This window comes from Macrotis lagotis, chromosome 1 (genome assembly GCF_037893015.1).
Source record: "Macrotis lagotis isolate mMagLag1 chromosome 1, bilby.v1.9.chrom.fasta, whole genome shotgun sequence".
NCBI classification, from domain to species: domain Eukaryota; kingdom Metazoa; phylum Chordata; class Mammalia; order Peramelemorphia; family Peramelidae; genus Macrotis; species Macrotis lagotis.
This window is the reverse complement of record NC_133658.1, coordinates 580,880,860-580,899,471: the sequence shown is the minus strand read 5'-3', so window position 1 is coordinate 580,899,471 and position 18,612 is coordinate 580,880,860. Positions and strand designations below refer to the sequence as shown.

General features: G+C 39.0%; 1 protein-coding gene and 1 non-coding gene across 11 annotated transcripts in view; both read left to right on the top strand.

The window, feature by feature from the left end:
- Nucleotides 1-18,612, top strand: part of SLC12A8 (solute carrier family 12 member 8) — a 171,037-nt gene that overhangs the window by 47,115 nt on the left and 105,310 nt on the right. For 9 of the 10 annotated variants that reach the window (XM_074214709.1, XM_074214703.1, XM_074214707.1 and 6 more), the window contains one exon: nt 767-998. The exons of the other annotated variant lie outside the window; for it this stretch is intronic. In XM_074214709.1, the coding sequence (XP_074070810.1) occupies nt 767-998 (232 nt within the window). The remainder of the gene's footprint in view (nt 1-766; nt 999-18,612) is intronic. 10 annotated transcript variants of the gene reach the window in all.
- Nucleotides 6,397-6,499, top strand: LOC141510569 (U6 spliceosomal RNA). Its single transcript, XR_012475032.1, has one exon. It is a non-coding gene; the product is annotated as a U6 spliceosomal RNA (small nuclear RNA).

Sequence of the window (18,612 nt, the reverse complement as noted above, 5' to 3'; positions counted from 1 at the left end):
AGGCAATTAAGTATCTGAGGCTAGATTTGAATTCAGGTTCTCCTGACTCTAGGTCCCCCTGAGCTCTATCCACTATTCTTGATTCTTTCAAAACTATTTTTTATAATGTTGTTATTATAATATCATTTCTTTATTCGGTTCTGCTCACTTCACACTGAAGTTTTCCTCAGTTTTTCTGATACCATCCCCTTCATCATTTCTAAAGGTACAATAGTATTAATATTTATTACATTTAATAAATTTATTTTATATATGTATATTTAGATATATACACACATTTTTATATACATTATTTGTCATGCATTTGTTAAGACATTTCTTAATTGATAGGCATCCCCTTGGTTTTCTCTTCATTGCTCACAAAAAGAGACGACATAAATAGTTTTATATAAATGTATCCTTTCCCTCTTTCTTTGTTCTGAGATGAGATTTGAACCCTGGTCTTCCTTACTCCAAGTTCACTCCTTTCTCCACTATACCAACCAGCAACTTTTTTTCTTTCTTTTCTTTTCTTTTTTTTTTTTTAGGTCTTTTGCAAGGCAATGGGGTTAAGTGACTTGCCCAAGGCCACACAGCTAGGTAATCATTAAATGTCTGAGGCTGGACAGCAACTTTCTTGAGAATAGAAATAGACTTTTCTGAACTTGGTACCCTTGGTACCCTTACCTCCCCCACCCCCCAGAAGGTTCCTAATAAATGTTTGTTGAATTGAGTCAAAGATGGCTTTCTCTTCTCGACCTGCCTACTAACTCCTCTTCCTCTTCAGTGTGTTGCAGGGGCCATGTACATTGCTGGCTTTGCTGAATCCATCTCTGATTTGCTGGGCCTCCGAACTATCTGGGCAGTGAGAGGCATTTCCCTTGCAGTACTTTTGGGTTTGCTGGGCATTAACCTTGCTGGTGTTAAGTGGATAGTCCGCCTTCAGCTGCTGCTCCTCTTCTTGTTGGCTGTCTCCACTCTAGATTTTGTAGTTGGCTCTTTCACACACCTGGATCCAGGTAAGCTTCTCCCAGTTTTTGCTGAGACATGCTTGGCAGGGACCCTAATCTTCACCTTTTTGGAGTCAAGTGACGTCAATTGGCATTATTGAGGCCAAGTTGGCTCTGATGTTTACTGTTGCTCCATAGATTCAGGTGAGTAATGAAGGGCAGTCAGGAGGCTCTTGAGTACTTCATATGTAAGAATTTAGTCTCTGCAAGGTGAGCAGTGGTATTTTGGATATGATCTCATGGTCTGAACATCCAGTCCAGACTCTGCATCAGCATGATTTGAGACTGGGATTAGCACACTTTTCTACTCAATCACTGTGTGTGTGTGTGTGTGTGTGTGTGTGTGTGTGTTTAAAACAATCATCTATTAACATAGCTAAATTTAAATCTTAAAGAATAAAGTAGGAAGCTCTCAAAAGCATTACTTAAATAAAAGAAATACCCAGGCATAATTTCATACCCTTAACACTATGACTGGCTAGGACTGATGACTTTTTAATTTAGCATTGATTTTCTTTCTAGATCTCTTTTCACCTTGAATCTTTATTTGTTGTTGCTCACTTGTTTTTCCATCACATCTGACTCTTCTTGACCCCTTTGGGAGTTTTCTTGGCAAAGGTACTGAAGTGGTTTGGCCATTTTCTTCCTTAGCTCATTTTACAGGTGAGAAAACGGAGGCAAACAGAGTTAAGTGACTTGCCCAGGGACACACAGCTAACTAGTGTCTGAGGCTGGATTTGAACTCAGGTCTTCCTAACTGTTCACTTCACCACCTAACTGCTCTTGAATGTACTTCATGTTATAAACTTTTTTTTGAGGTGGGGAGGGACTATTTTTAGCTCTTATGCTTCAGGCCCTAAGACTAGCTTGGGATTAAAAAATTCTTGTCTTCCTTCTTTTCTGATGGGCAGAGTAACCTTTAGGGTGGAAAAGATTAGGGTGTTTACCCTGGTCTCATACTTTAGGAATCCAGTGAAGTGGACTTGACTACTTGATAGTAACACTGCCTTTAATCTACATGTTGTATTTCTCTGAACTTTTCTCATTCCCCTCATAAAACTATTCTTAGTGTTTCTTTTCATCAGACTTCATACATATTCAAATGTGGATTTATTCAGAGGTCTACACTTTCCCTTGGGAAAATGGGATGGGGGGCTGCTAGTTTAACTTTTCTAAATCCCATTCTCTTCTTTTTTTTTTTAGTTTTTTTTTTTTTTAATAAGGCAACTGGGGTTAAGTGGCTTTCCCAAGGCCACACAGCTAGGTAATTATTAAGTGTCTGAGATCACCTGACTCCAAGGCCGGTGCTTTATCCACTATGCCACCTAGCCACCCTAATCCCATTCTCTTCTAATAATAATTATATTAACTAATGTTTATATAGTACTTTTAGTGTTATTATCTCATTTGATTTGATCCTAAAAACACCTGTTAAGGGCATAATTATTACTTCCATTTTTACAGATTAGGAAACTGATACCAAGACAGTATCTTACAGTTAATAAGTAGCTGAGGAAGGATTTGAACTCAAAGTTCTTTCTGATTCCAAAGACAACACATTATCCATCATGCCTCTTATCTTTCTCAAACTATTTTATACTGCTATTAGAAAGAAACTGTCAGGAAAAGAGGGAAAGATAATATCAAATCTCATCTCCCTATTTTTAGATTTTTTTTTTTTTTTGCCTCTCTATCCCCATGGCTGCCAAAAGAAATCCCCACCATCAGGATATTTCTAGGTTGCTTTACTCCAAGTTGCCAAAATAATCTTTCTAAGATCTGACCATGTCATCATTCAATAACCTTCAATGGATCCCTGTCCTATCCAGGATAAAATGAAATCTACACAGTCCAGCATCTAAGGCCATTTACAGTCTTCTCTTATCTAATTTTTTAGTTTCATTCCTTATTTTTAAATAATAATTTTTCTCAATTTTATGTAAAGACATTTTTAATATTCATTAAAAAAATTTTTGAGGTCTGAATTTTTTCCCCTCCCTCCCTCACCTCCCCAAGTCTCATTTTATATCGTTCCCCTTGTCAGCTTCAGTACTATGTTGAAACTGAACTACTACCAATTTCTTGAACTGAATATGTGATTTCCCACCTCCATGTATTTGCACAAGCCACTTCCCCATAACTTATGTGACTGGAATATACTCCTTCCTCCTCCTCCTCCCTTTTCAGAATCCTTATCTTACTTCAAGGTTCAGTTGAGACATTGTCTTTTCTGTTCTGGATAACTTTCTTACATTCCCTTAGCTGAAAATGTTCTCTTATTTTCTAAAGTTCATTTGATGATTCTTTCCTTTGTCCCTCCCTAATCTGTATTATTTTTAACTCTGTATAAATAAATCTGCCTCCCCACTCTCCTAAAAGAATGTAAACTCCCAGAACCTGTCACAGTGATTTGCATAGAGTAAATGATTAATAAATATTTATTGAATTGTCAAATTGTTGAATTTAAAGGAAAGTGAATATCATATTGTTTAAGCTAACATAACTGACTGGCATGGAATAAACAGCCAAATGAGTCAATAATTGTCAAATGCTTAGCACTTTGCCTGCTCCCTTCATAGTAAGCATTTTATAAATGTTAGCTATCATCATTATAACTATAAGTTCCCCATCCCTGTAAACATTTAAGAATCACAAGCAATTCTCTAGAATCTGTTCTGTAGTGGGGACACTGTCAGATATTCCTAGATCTATTTTCCTGGATTATTTCAAGTAAACTCCCTTATCTCCATATTTATTTCTATCTTTATCCTCCCAATAATCATGTATCCAATTCTGCAGCATTTGAATTATTCTATCTTGGAGCCTGCATGGACCTACATTTACATCCCTACTTGCCTAGGATGGGACAGTCCTTCATTTCTCTGACCCTCAGTTTTCCTATCTATGAAATGAGAGGGCTGCAGCAGTGATCTCCAAAGTTCCTTTTAGCTCTAGATCATGGAAGGAATGCCATGGCTCTTGTTTGCTGGCTCTAGGTCTCTTTATCCTTAGTGTTATTTAGAAGCTTCTGGAAAACAGATAGAGCTTATTTATAATTATGAATATTAATTTTAGAGGGGACCTTCTAATTCAACCTCCTACCCAATATAATATGGGAAAAATAGAAAGAGTTCATCCATTCAATCCAAGGAGTATTTATTAAGTGCCTCCTATATACCTCCACGTTTTGCGAGGCTCTGAAATGGATTGGTTTTTAATACCTTATGGACCCATTGTCACCTTTGAGCCTTCACCTGACCCTTTGAGTTAGGGCTTCTCACTATCACTGCTGCCATTTTGCAGAGAAGGAAGTTGGGGCTGTGGGAGGGAAAGTTACTTGCCCATGGTCATTCACTAGAAGTGCCAAATACCCATCCTGACTTCCTCACACCAGTGACTCTTGGGATGGGCATTAGAAAAGTTGCTAGAGGAGCCCAGGTATGTTAACTTCTTTCTTTTGAACTGAACCCCTACTCAACCCTTCACCTGGGCTTCATTCAAAAGACATTAAACAGAAGGAAAATACTCCCTAGCTAAAATGTGAACAGACATTCATCAGACTAGAACTTGACCAGCATATGGATATCTGGGACTGAGGCTTCAAGCTAATCATGGACTGGAAGACTTGGAAGAAATCACAGAGAAATCACAAATACTGATCCCAAACTCCTATGGCAGCAATATGAACATTATACTAGTGTTGTTCTATCAAGCCAAGTCAATCCAGCAAGCTTTTATCAAGCTCCTACTATGTGCTAGATAGTGTACTAAGAATTGGGAATATGAAGAAAGGCAAAACTGAAGAAGTGAAGAAGAGGGCAGTGGAGAGGCATATGGTGGGTACTGCAACATGTAACCAAGGAGAATCTTCAAAGAAGAAGAATGGGAAGTAAAGGCTGTCATCAAGGAAGTGTAGAATAAGAAGAAAATATGACTAGTTACCTGGCATGACATTCAATAAGATTTCTAGCAAGTTGGATAAGTCCAAGACCATGGATGAGTTGTACTTCATGAGCAGAGATGGATGGGCTGTCACCATATACACTGTTCGTGAGAACTCTTAAATCAATGAGATCATGGAGCCATTTCAGCATTGTTGACTGGGAGGTGGCACAGCATTGTGCATAGACTTCCTCCTATTAGGAAGACCTGAGTTCAGATCCCACCTCTGACAAATATTGGCTGTTTGACCCTGGACAAGATACAGCTTCTCAATGCTCCAGTAATACAGTTGTTGACCTGCACTGGCAAAAGGAGCTTCCTCACCCCAAGTTCTCCACGCCAATGAAATCATTGTTATTTCAGTCATGTCTGATGTTTGTGACCCCGTTAGGGGTTTTCTTGGAACAGACACTGGAGTGCTTTGCCAATTCCTTCTCCAAGTTATTTTACACATGAGAAAACTGAGGCAAATAGGTTTTATGATACAAAATGATATGCCTAGGATCCCACTGCTAGTAAGTGTCTGAGGCCAGATTTAAACTTAGGAAGATGAGTCTTCCTGACTTGAGACCAGATGCTCAGTCCACTGCAACACATAGTTGCCCTCATGAAATACCAAACTAAATAGAAATTTGGTGAAGGTACATAGCAAACCTCTCCAGCTTAGTGTATACTCTTAAGGATGCAGCACACTCTGGGTCTGCATCAATGCCCCCCCAACTCACAGTTATTTGCAAGTGTGAGCTTTATGTTGGTGCTAATGGTTAGAAAAGTCTATATATCGGTCAAAATTCTTAAAATATATTTCAAGGGATTTACTTTTACTAGGTTTTTGTCCCTTGCACTAGAATCCTCCTGTTGTTTTAGATTTTGTTTTTCCATTTGTTCTTTTCATTCAGTAGTTTGAGTGTATTTCCCACCTAGGGAATGAGAGAGATATACAAAAATGAATAAAACTGAGTCATTAGCTAGGACCTGGAAATCTTTAAACAGTCATTTCAGTCCTATTGGATTCTTTGAGACCCCTTTTGGGGTTTTCTTGTCAGATACTGGAGTGGTTTGCCATCTCCTTCAATTCATTTTACAGATTAGCAAACTGAGACAAACAGGGTTAAATGAGTTTCCCAAGGTCACACAACTAGTAAAGGTCTGAGACCACTTTTGAACTCAGACCTGACACTTTATCCCCTCTTGTCTTCCTGCCTGAGAATTTGTTATAAGGCTGTTAAAAATTAAAAAATAATTCATTTTAAGCATTAAACTCTCTCCAGATTCTCTTCTGATCATTTCTAATATACACATGTGTGCCCCTTTCTTAGTACACCCTCTATGCTGGGTGGGTTCTTACATATATATATATATATATATATATATATATATATATATATATATACATACATATACACATATATATGTATATATATGCAATATTACATATATATATATATATATATATATATATATATATATATGCAATATTATATACTAGCATTGGAATAGTACAGAGAAGGTCAGTATTGTCCCAGCCCAAGGATGGCACCCAAATCTGGGAAGTGTTTCATATTTCTTTGGTTGTGGTCTGGAAGGATTGCTGAGGAATGTGTAAAATAAAGAATTCAGTCTAAAAAATAAAACCCTCAAACAAACTAAAGTGATTGGATTTATGCATTTTTTAAAACATAGCCTCAAATTCTTCAGTTCTTCAAAAATGCTCCATGGTTTTCATAACTTCACAATGAGATTTAATGCTAATCACTCTCATTTCTTTTACATTTCACTCTCCTTACACCAGCCCTGTGAGACAATTATTGCAAACATTATTAACCTTATTTTGCAGATTAGAGAACAAAGACCCAGAGAGCATAAAATGCTTTGCACCTGTATTTAGGTCTATAGGTATCGAGAAATGAGCAGAACTCAGGTTTCCTGTTCTTGGGTCAAGTATTCCTTTTGCTACACTGCTTTGCTGTAAGACCCTCTAGGAGGGATGATGTTCCTCCATAGGGGCATTCTCTGTTTTTAGGAAAACACAGTGTAAAACAATTTTGATCAAGAGTTCTTTACATGAGGGCTAACTTCAAGAAGGGAAACTCGATTGTGCAGTGGCTAGAATATCAAGTCGGGAGTCAGGAGTTTGAATCTGGCCTCAGACACTCATTAGCTATGTGACCCTGGGCAAGTCACCTAACCCTGTTTACCTCAGGTTCCTCATCAGTAAAATGAACTGGAGAAGGAAATGGTGAACCATTCCAGTATTTTTGCCAAATAAACCCCCAAATGGGGGAAGATTGCATAAGACTTTAGGGACTCTAATGAACTTGAATGGGAAAATTTTTAAAAGTTCCATTTTTGTTTTCACTGATTTTTAATTTTATGCATTTCAAAGTGTTTTCTCAGAAAGGGTGCTTAGGTTTCACCAGACTGTCACTGAGTTTGGACACAAAAAAGATTTTTATAGATCATGGTCTTATAGCAGAAAAGGACTTTAGATTAGTCTGAACACCTCTTCCTCCTAATGAAAAGACTGAGATTGAGAGAGGTTTAAAAACTGACCAAGGTCACAAAAGTAGGAGATAGAAGGTAGATTTGAATCCAGGCCCCCCCCCCGATTTCTAGTAGAAGCTCTTTCTATTCTTCATATAGTCTGTAATCGTATGTGTGTGTGTATTTATATTACAAGATGATCCTGCTCTTTAAAAAAAACCAGAACTTCTTTTAAGTTGAAAGTTCTTTATGAACTCAACATAGGCCTTTGCTTCCAAAAGATACTTCAAAAGCCCATTGGTTGTACAACATGAGGGATACCTATTTCAAAAGGCCCCAGATGACTCACTTGGAGACCTTGAAGAAGGTACATCATTATGTGAGAGATAGCAAAGCCAAACTTGGTTAACACTTGGCTGCAAGCGTAGAGCCTGCCCCATCAGCCCTGGGAACCAAGGACGGAGGCCAGCCTGTCTCTTACTGCTTTGTTAAGTCTCAGCTGCCACAATCCCCTCTTCCCTACCTGGATCCCATCTGCTTCCCCTCTGGTCCACCTGCCCAGACTTGATTTCCCTTCTTTAACAATCTTCTCTATCACCAGTTTTAAAGAAAATCATAGACTATAGCTTCTTTGCAGTAGAGATCCTTCCAATCTGAAACCCAATTTTTTAAAAAAATCTTAACTTTGTTTAGACATTCCTGGTAGTTTCCCCATTGCAAGGTTGTTTGTTTGTTTTTTTTTGAGGGGGCAGTTAATTTCTTTGTTTAGACTGACCCTCTTCAAAAGGTCCCTGCAGTGCTGGGGTTGGCCTCTGTGTGGAGTCTCAGCTCTGACTTTTTGAACCAGTTTTTATGACATGCAGGGAGTCTTAGCAGAGCTTGCTTAATTCTTTAAAGGAAGAGTATCCATTGGAAGGGACTGGCCTTACCCATAGATAGAATAGGTGGAGGGGCTCTATTTTTTGTGGGTAGGCTCAGTAAGGTGTATCCTACCCACATGGAGGACAAAATAGAAAATTTCTTCACTAAGTGTATGATATATTATTATTGTCTAAGATTCTTTCTTTTTCCTTTTTCTTTTCTCTTTTTTTCTCTCTCTCTTTTGCTTTGTCTTCCTTTTTCTCTCTTTTTTTTAAATGCACTTATTCCTGGGAGCCTAAAACTTTGAAGTGGTAATATCCTAATAACAAGCCCTTTATCAGATCCCCCCCCCCCCCTTAGAAACTGGAGGAGCCAGGGATGTTAACCTTTGAAGGACATCTAGATCAACTATATTATTTTACAAATAAGAAAACTAAGGCCCATTCATGGAAAGTGCCTTGTGCCTTTGCAGGTGGTAGAGTCAAGATTTGATTCTCCATCCAAATCCAGTGCCCTTTTCATTGTACGTCATGGCCTCCCTTAGCTGTTCTTGGAACAAGGGCCCAGCAAGCCTGGAACACAGGAGTTACGTAAACAAGCCATCTGACACTTGGATTCAACCATAAAATAAGGCCAGGGCTTGCTCATAGTGGGCGTGCTCTGAAGTTGAATGTGCTGTCAGATGGCTCAGCTGGAGAGAAGACTCTTGATGCCTCATAAAACAGCAGACTTACCAACAGGTCTGTGGTTAGTGGTAATTTTGGATTTTCTGACTCGTCCCTTTTTCTAAGCACGACTATCTCGGTTTTAGAAATTATCTATTGCATATGTTGCTGTGTAAAAAGAGTGTTGTAGGAAAAGGAAGGCTGGGACAGGAAAACTGAGTTACAGGGAAGGGAATAATGATTTATTAAGCTCTTTCTATGAATTGGACATTGTTCTAATTGCTTCACAAATATCATCTTATTTGATTCTCACAGCAAGTCTGGGAGATAGATATTGTTGTTATTCCCATTTACAAAGAAACTGAGGAAAATCAGAGGTTAAGGGACTTTCTCAGGGCCATATGTAATAAGCATCTAAAAAAAACAAATTAAAAATAAGTAAAAATATAAGTAACTGAAGTTAATCTTCAATTCAGATCTTCTGAACTCCAGGCTTGATTCTCTATCCAATGTATCACCTAAGTATCTCTTCCTTTGTCACTAACTACCTGGGAACCAAGGCCTGCAGTTACTGCTTTGCTAAGTCCCAGAGGCCACAATCCCCTCTTCCCTACCTGGGGTTCCTTCCCCTAGATGCACTTCAGTTTCCTTATCTATAATATTAGAGGACTGGACAAAATGATTTCTAAGGTTTCTTCCAAATTTAAAACCCCCCTGAGTCTTTAAGCATTCTGAAAATATTGGACAACTAAGGTGGGGGTGTGGGAAAGTGATGGAGATGGCCCACATTTTTTGATTTTTGTAGTTTGCAAAGCATTCTCTCCTATTCACTTAGTGAGGAAGGTAATATTATCAGATGAAGTCATTGAGACCCTGAAAAAATAAGGGAGAAGGAAGAAGCCAGGATGAATTAGATTATTTATGTGGTGACTGGAAGGATGGTGGTGTCCTTGACATCAACAAAAGACTAGAGGAGGGGTAAACTCAGAATGGAAAATTTTAAGGTCTTTTTTGGACAGGTTGAATTTGAGTTATCAAGAGGACATCTAAGTGGAAGAAGATACCCAGCAGGCAACTTGGTGATGTGAGATCATAGCATAGGAGAGACATAAGGGCTAGATATGTGCATCTGGGAATTATTTGTGTAGAGATGTTAATAGAATGCATGCAAGTGAATGAGATCATGAAGAAAAAGCATAGGGAAGAGAAAAGGGGTAAGAACATAGCCTTTATGAGCATCCATTGCTGAATGGGAAGAGGAGGGTGAGAGAGGGAGAGGGTTGTCAGGGGTGCAGTATTTTCTTGGGGGAAGCTATACTTTCATGAGTAAAAGAAGATGAGAAAACTTGGGAAGAAGAGATCTAAGATAAGGGAAGTTTTGTTAACAATAGAATGAGAGGGGTGGCTAGGCACTGGCCTTGGAGTCAGGAGTACCTGGCTAAAGCACCGGCCTTGGAGTCAGGAGTACCAGGGTTCAAATCCGGTCTCAGACACTTAATAATTACCTAGCTGTGTGGCCTTGGGCAAGCCACTTAACCCCGTTTGCCTTGCAAAAACCTCAAAAAAAAAAAAAAAAGAAACAATAGAATGAGAGTTTCAGAGGCCACCAAGGAAGGGCAGGACAGTCCAGGATACCAGGAAATCTAAAGTGTAAGGGACAGAGATGGATGGGGATGAGAGAGCAGAGTGGCAGGAAGCTATAGGAATTAGTAAAGGATGAAGCATAATTTTGTTAATCATTGGTCAGAATAGTTAAAGGGGGATTCTAACTCAACAATCCTGTGATATCCTCTATAATGCTGGAAAATGGTTGAGTTGAGCATCTTGACTTAGGGAATACCTGGTGATTAGTCTCCCAGCATCTGACTGAACTCACATTACCATGAAATCTTTTGCCTTATACCAAAATGACAAGGGAGGCTAAAAGCACAGTCACAAGATGCCCCTTGTGTGGATGAGGTATGTGGCCTGGTTCAGGGAACAAGGGACCTAGAGTCTTCATACTTGACTGATTTATGGAGAACTGAGTCAATTACTTTTCTCTTCACACATAGTAGGTGCTTCATAAAGGTTGATTGATTGATTGGGGTTGGGGGGTAGATAATGTCTGGCAGTTGGTTTTGCTCCCAAATTCAGTCCTTGATATGAAAGATGTAACAGAAAGATGTAAATTGTTGGCTCCAGGGTAGTAGGTTCCAAATGAAAACATATTTGTGAAACTCTGCCCCCTTAAATTCTACCCTTATGGAGGTGGCAGGGGGATAACATCTCTCTTTTTTTTTCTAGGTTTTTGTAAGGCAAACGGGGTTAAGTGGCTTGCCCAAGGCCACACAGCTAGGTAATTATTAAGTGTCTGAGACTGGATTTGAACCCAGGTACTCCTGACTCCAGGGCTGGTGCTTTATCCACTACACCACCTAGCCACCCCAGATAAAATCTCTTTAAAGACACATAGACATCACCAGGCCTTAGCAGCTAGAACAGAATGAAGATTGGGAGAAGAATTCTAGAAACCTTGTATCCAATTAAGTATTTTCCTCTCTCATATAGACTATGACAGGGGTGAGCCTTGAGAATCATATCCAATAATGTTCAGAACCCTTCATAATCTGTCCCTTCCCCAACTTCCAAGTCTTTCCTCCCTGTCTACCTCAACATATTCTTCCATTCAGTGATACTGGTCTCCTGATTATTCCTCAACAAGACCCTCCATCTCCCAACTCTGGGAATTTTCGCTAGCTGTCTCCCCATGCATAAAATGCTCACCTTCTCCTCCAGACTTCCTTCAAAGTCTAACTGAAATTTTACATTCTTCAGGAAGCCTTTCCTGAACCCTCTTAATTCTAATGACCTCTCTCTGTTGATCATGTCTCATTTATCTTGTGTATGCTTTCTTAGTTCATACTTGTTGGCATATTTCTCCATTAGATTGTTAACTCTCTGAAAACTGTCTTCTGTTTCTCTTTGTGTCTTCAATATTTAGCAAAGATGTTGTGCCTAGGTGCTTATAGAAGATTAATAAATGTCTATTGGCTGATTGTTGAATAAGTGATTTTAGAGCACTAAAACCATGGCTAAGACTTGGAAATAGGAACTCAGACAAACTAGAATCAGAATTCAGAATAAGGGTCACAGGCCAGAAGACGTCATCAAAGCAGATCGGAATTATCACATGATCAATTGCCTCTTAGAATTGCTAGCTTCCTTCAAGGTTCAAGTAAAGGACCACCTCTCATTTAGGTCTCTTCTAGTTAATGATTTTTCTCTTCCCAGCCTTAAACATTTTATTATTTAAATCACCTATAGGTTATGGCATCATCTCCATGATGTCATGGTCCTCTTTAAGAAGGAAGGACAAGCAACAACAATCTTATTATATTTACTTATCTACAATGTATTTTTCTATTGAATATAAGCTCTTTGAGAGCAGGGGCTGTTGCACACATTACTTTTGTTTGTATATTCTCAAGACCAAGGACAGTTAGGAGGTACAGGAGATATAGCACAGGGCCTGAAATCAGGAAGACTCATCTTCCTGAGTTCAAAGCTGGCCTCTGACTTTTATTAGTTGCGTAACCCTGGGCAAGTCATTTCGTCCTCTTGCCTTTGTTTCCTCATCTATAAAATTAGCTGGAGAAGGAAATGAAAAACCTCTCCAGCATCTTTGCCAAGAAAAACTCCAAATGGTGTCATGAAGAGTCAGGCATGACTGGACACAACTGATCAACAATAAAAAATTCTCAGCACCTGGCAGATAGATAATAGATATTCATTCTCTTTGAATGAATAAATGAATTGAAGAGGCCCTCGGGCTTTCTTGTCTCTGTTGTAGAAAGATTTGACCAGTGACCTGGGAACTAGGGAAAGAGGTCAGTCTGGAAGGGAAGGAGGAGTCAGCAGGTGCTTTCATTAATGAAGGGTTGTGGCCTGGCAGATGGGCCCTACTATAGATGAACATTTTAGCCATTTTATTACCCAGTGCTTTGGAAGGTTGTTATTAATCAGTACATTAAATAGAATGACTTGGGATGGGTGGGGAGGAGGGGGTGCTATAGGTACCATTGGTCTTCCTGTGATTTGTCACTATGAAGGCTGAAAAATGAGAAAAGGCACATTAAAAGAGTTCTTTTTTGGCCTCTCCTTGTTTTCTTTTCAACATCTCTCAAATATACAGCCTTCTTGTCTCTGACACTATCCCTTCTCTGGTACAGCACCTTACTCCCAGATTATCACAGTAGTCTGCCTGCCTCAAATTTCCTCCCACTGAATCACTCAAGTCATTTTCCTAAAGCTCAGGTCTGATCATATCCCCACTTTTCAATCACTCCAGTGGCTCCCTCTTGCCTCCAGATCAAATATAAAATGCTCTTTTTTTGGCATTTGAAGTCCTTCATAACTGAGCCCTCATCTATCTTTGGTCTTCTTCATTTTATTCCTCTTCTTCCCTCCCCCTCCCCATTCTTTAATCCAGTGACACTAACCTCCTGGCTATTTCTCAAACAAAACATTCTGTTTCTAAGTACCAGACCTTTTCTCTGGCTGTCCATTCTCCATTCCAAAGTTCCAACAGACATCCCATCTTTTACTGGAAGCCTTCTTAATTCTAGTACCTTTTCTCTTTTAATTCTTTCCTATCTATCCTTTATAGAACTTGTTTTGTTTAGATATGTTTGTATGTTGACTCCTCCACATTTATTGATTGCTTATTGATGGATGGTGATAATAGTTGTTTGAATTGATGCTAGAATTGGATTCAGGAGGACACTTTTTTTTGCCTCAGACACTTACTGTATGACCCTGGGCAATGTCCTAGCCTCAGTTTCCTCATTGTAAAAATGGCGACAATAATGGAACTTTCTGTAGTACTGTTGTGAGAATAAAATGAGATAAATAATTTTGAGGCACCTTGCAAACCTTAAAGCACTATGTAAATATTAGCTGTTATTATTATGTAACTTTTAAGGTGCTCACTGACTGGAAGGGACCTCGGATACTAGATAGTTTAACCCTCTCATTTTACAGAAAAGGAAACTGAGATCTAGAGCAGTTAATGTGCCCAGGATCAGCTAGTTACTAAGTGAATAAGTCCTCATATACCATATCCAGCATACTTTTGATTGAACCATGATACTTTCCTATAATTTCTCATTTGATCCTAATAATGATTAATTGAGGTAGTTTATTATTATTATTATTATTATTATTATTATTATTAGTCTCATTTTACAGATGAGGAAATCAAGGCTCAGAAAGATTGAGTGATTTATTCAAGATCACATAGCTAAGATTTAACCTGGATCCAGTCCTCCATTCCCTAGACCACAATACTATGCCTAATCTACCACTCTTCCTTTCCCATTTTTCCAAATTACTTGGGATGATTTGGGAGACCCAAGAATATGTGCATTGGACATCCTGACCCCTGGTCATTAAGGACATTGGGAGCATCCTCTGATCAGAAGGCTTTTGAGGCAGAGTGGGATCTGATGGAATTACAGAATTACAGTTTTCTTCACTGGTGTCAGGTCACAATGTTGTAAGTGGGCTCCCGGATCGACTGTCTACATTCATATCTTGTTGTGGAACCCCCAGTAGGCTGTCCTGATTCTCTTGATCTATCTCTGGTCTCCAGAGGGACAGACACTCCCTAGGCCTCCTTTCAGAGAGGCGCCACAGCCTTCCTGTTTGGGCAACAGCTTTCAGGTATTTTCTCCACCCAACTGACAGCTGGCAAGCATCTCCTATCCCCAGGATGGCCTGGGTGGAGGACTGGATGCTTGGGTGGGAGTGGAGCTGGGTGTGGGTTCATTCAGATCTTATTGGAAGGAAGGAAGGGTTATATTTGGGAATTATAATTGTGACTTTGGGAATTTACATTCTCTTGGGTTTTTTTTTTGCTTCCTCTTTTTTTTTTGGTGGGGGGGGGCTTAAGAATTCTTTGGCCAATGGTCTGGCAAAATCAGGAGTGATCATGAGACTTGACCCACTGACTCTGGAGCCAAAGGACCTGTGTTCAAATTCTGCCTCTGATACAACTACTTACAATTACTTAATCCCTCTGGGTTGGTTAGATGGACTCCTAAGATGATATATAAGTCCCTTCTGGCTCTAGATTTTGATTCTTTTATCCCCCATGGGTCACTTTTTTAAATTTGCAGAGATGACTAGATTGCACCTTTCATTTCTATTAGTTGTCATCCCCCCCCCCCCCCACTTTCCAGCCCACATCACAAATCACAAATGTATACTATTGATGTAGTAGAAAACCTCTTGGATTAGGAATCAGGACCTGGGTTCAAATCCCAGCATGTGTGTTGGACTTGCTCATCCATGTTTTGCTTATCTTATTCCTGGACTCTTTCCAGCTCCTTCTCTTTCTCTTTACCTATCAGCTTGCCACTTGGATATTTCCTTGATATTTTCCTTCCCATCCCCTTTTAGGCTATCTTCTCCCATTATAATATAAACTTCTTGAAAATAGGAACTATCTTCCTTATATTTGTATTCTAGGGCTTGACACAGTATCTATATAGTATACTTTTTTTTTGCAAGGCAATGGGATTAAGTGACTTGCCCAAGGTCACACAGCTAGGTAATTATTAAGTGTCTGAAGCTGTATTTGAACTCAGGTCTTCCTGACTCCAGGGTTGCTGCTCTATTTGCTGTACCACCTAGGTGCTCCCATAGTATACTTTTAATAAATATTATTTCTATCTATTATTTATCATGTTTGTCTATCTATATCCATATCTATTTATGTATCAACTATCTACCACATCTATTATCTCTCTGCATTTATCTAATATGTTTCTCAATGTCTTCTATCATCTATTTTTTCTATCAATCATCTATAATTTCCATCTATCTATATCCATATCTACTTATTTATCATGTATCTATCCTGTATCTCTCAATCATGTATTTTCTATCATCCATTCATCCATCCATCCATCTATCCATCCATCTAGCTATCTATCATCTATCTATCTATCTATCTAGCTATCTATCTATCTATCTATCTATCTATCATCTATCTATCTATCTATCTATCTATCATCTATCTATCTATGATCTATATATCTCTATTTGTTATTGTCTGTCTCTGTTTATGTATCAAGGAAAATACTGCCTATGTGACATAATTCACTTTTCCCCTATGGTGGGTGTGCGTTCATTCAGATCTTATTGGAAGGAAGGAAGGGTTATATTTGGGAAGTAATTGTGACTTTGGGAATTTACATTCTCTTGGGTTGTTTTTTTTTTGGTGGGGGGGCATTAAAAATTCTATAGGAATTTAGATTAGATGATTTGTTAGTTCTAAGTCTTATAGAAAAGGTTCTTCAGTTACAAAGAGAAAGATTGTGTCTGGGTCAATATTCTAGGATCACCACTGCTGGAAAAATAACTAAGGGTACACCTTCTACCACAAGGGATTGTCAATAGCACTTTTGAATGCTAAAGGGAGCACATTTATATAAATTCAGTCTCTGGTAATGATGGATAATTCCAAATTCTTTAGTATCAGCTTTGGAAAGGAGCACTCTTCCTCTTAAATTCCCCAGGACCTGATGAGCCAGGGGAAATGCATGTGAAAACAACCTACAGTCAGAATTCAGCTATTATTAAAAAAAGTCATTTTCAGAAAACTGTGGGGTTTTCTTGAGTTTCATAATTGTCCCCAGGCATATCTCAGTAAAAGTTTAACAACTGTTTCCCTAGAGAAAATATGTAGCTCTGACACACTTTTAACATTTAATCTACATTACTAATATCTTCTTTATAACTTTAAGTGTAGACATTCAAAAAACAATAAATCAAACCCTGATTTGTAGCTTTTGTTAATTCTCTCTCTCTCTCTCTCTCTCTCTCTCTCTCTCTCTCTCTCTCTCTCTCTCTTTGCAAGGCAATGGGGTTAAGTGACTTGCCCAAAGTCACACAGTCAGGTAATTATTGTCTGAGACTGGATTTGAACTCAGATCCTCCTAACTCCAGGGTTCGTGCTTTATCTACTGTGCCACCTAGCTGCCCCAGCTTTTGTTAATTTTCAAGGTATAAATGCTTTTACTGAAAATTTAACAATTGGTTCTGAGAACTGCTATGAGCTGGCTCCAGCATGTCCCTGGTTGAGAAGGAGACATTGGGGAATCCAGGTGGAGGTTGATGATGCTGGGTGGAAATCTTTCAGCTTGGACTTCGGTCTGATTCTGGTATAGTGAGGCAAATCATTTAGGGATGCATGTCTGTTTGAGGAAATGGATACTTGAATATTTAATAGAAGTGGCAGAACCTTCTGGCCATTAGGTATCTTCCTCTATTACTAAGGACACTGGGTGAAGCAAATTCAGCATTACCTGAATATTTATAAAAAAGTAGATGACCATTCTTCCTCAGGTTTTTCCAATTAGAGCACAGAGACTTTTGATGATCTCACTTTTGACCAATGGCCAATGCATTCAATAGTCTGGTGAAGAAATCTATTCACTGGGTACCTGCCAATGGTCTGGAATAGGAACCAGGCTACCTATGTGTGTTTAAATAAGTGATAACATTGTAAAGGGCTCTTGCATAGATATTAGAATGGGAAATTAGGGGGAAGTAGAGGGTCTGCTGAAGTCTGTACTTAATATTTGCTCATGTTTTTCTAGGATTGACGGAATGATGACTTTCCCCCTCCTTGGGTTTGTGCTGTTCTTTGAGCCCTGGTGTTAGCAGTATTCTGGGGCTTGACAGTTTAGGGGGAAAAAATGTCTTACCCTGAGCATAGAAAAATACTAATGGCTTCTCTTAATACCTTCTGTTTTGCCCAGGCTAGCCTCACTATATGACTGCTCCCGAAGGGGGAGTTCCCTTTGTGATGTAAAAATGCAAAGATAAAAATTGTTTTTGTGTTAAAGGAATACAAGATAGCAAAACTAGCATCTGCACCTCACTTAGCCCAGTGCATTTTGCACAGGGGACATCGACTGGATCTAGGATTTAATTGGCATAGGGAATTCCTATCTTAGGAAACTCCCTCTACCAGTGCAGGTGGATGTTTTCTTTGCAGCTTAGAGACTTAGAGAAGAGGTGTCAGATGTGCTGCTTACTGGCCCATAACACTATCAAGTGCAATCTGAACCTGATTAAAATGTAATTGGGAAATATTTAGAAACATAAATACAATAAAACATAAATAATATTAACATGTAATTTTCTCTTGGGGTAGCTAGATGAAATGGTGTTAGAGCACCGGCCCTGGAGTCAAGAAGTACTGAGTTCACACTTACCAAGGCAAGTCACCTAACCCTGATTATCTAAAAAAAAAAAGTTCATCTTTTCAGGCACTGGCAGCTGGCAGGGATCCTTATATATGGTTTGGTGAGCCCCATTTCTATCTGAGTTTGATGAAAGTAGTCTAGAACCCTGAGAGGTTAAGCTTCTTGCCCAGGATCACAGAGCTAGTTTGTGTCAAAGTCAACACTTGAGCCTGTGTCTTCTTGGCTTTGTATTTATCACTCTTGTCCCCACACTAAACTGCCTTGAAGCAGAGGGTCTTGTTTAAGTTTTTGTTGTTATTCAATTGTGTCCCTCTCTTCATGACCACATTTGAGACTTTCTCAGTAAAGAAACTGGAGTGGTTTGTTTTCCAGTTCTTTTTACAGATGAGGAAGCTGAGTGAAGGAATCAAAGTT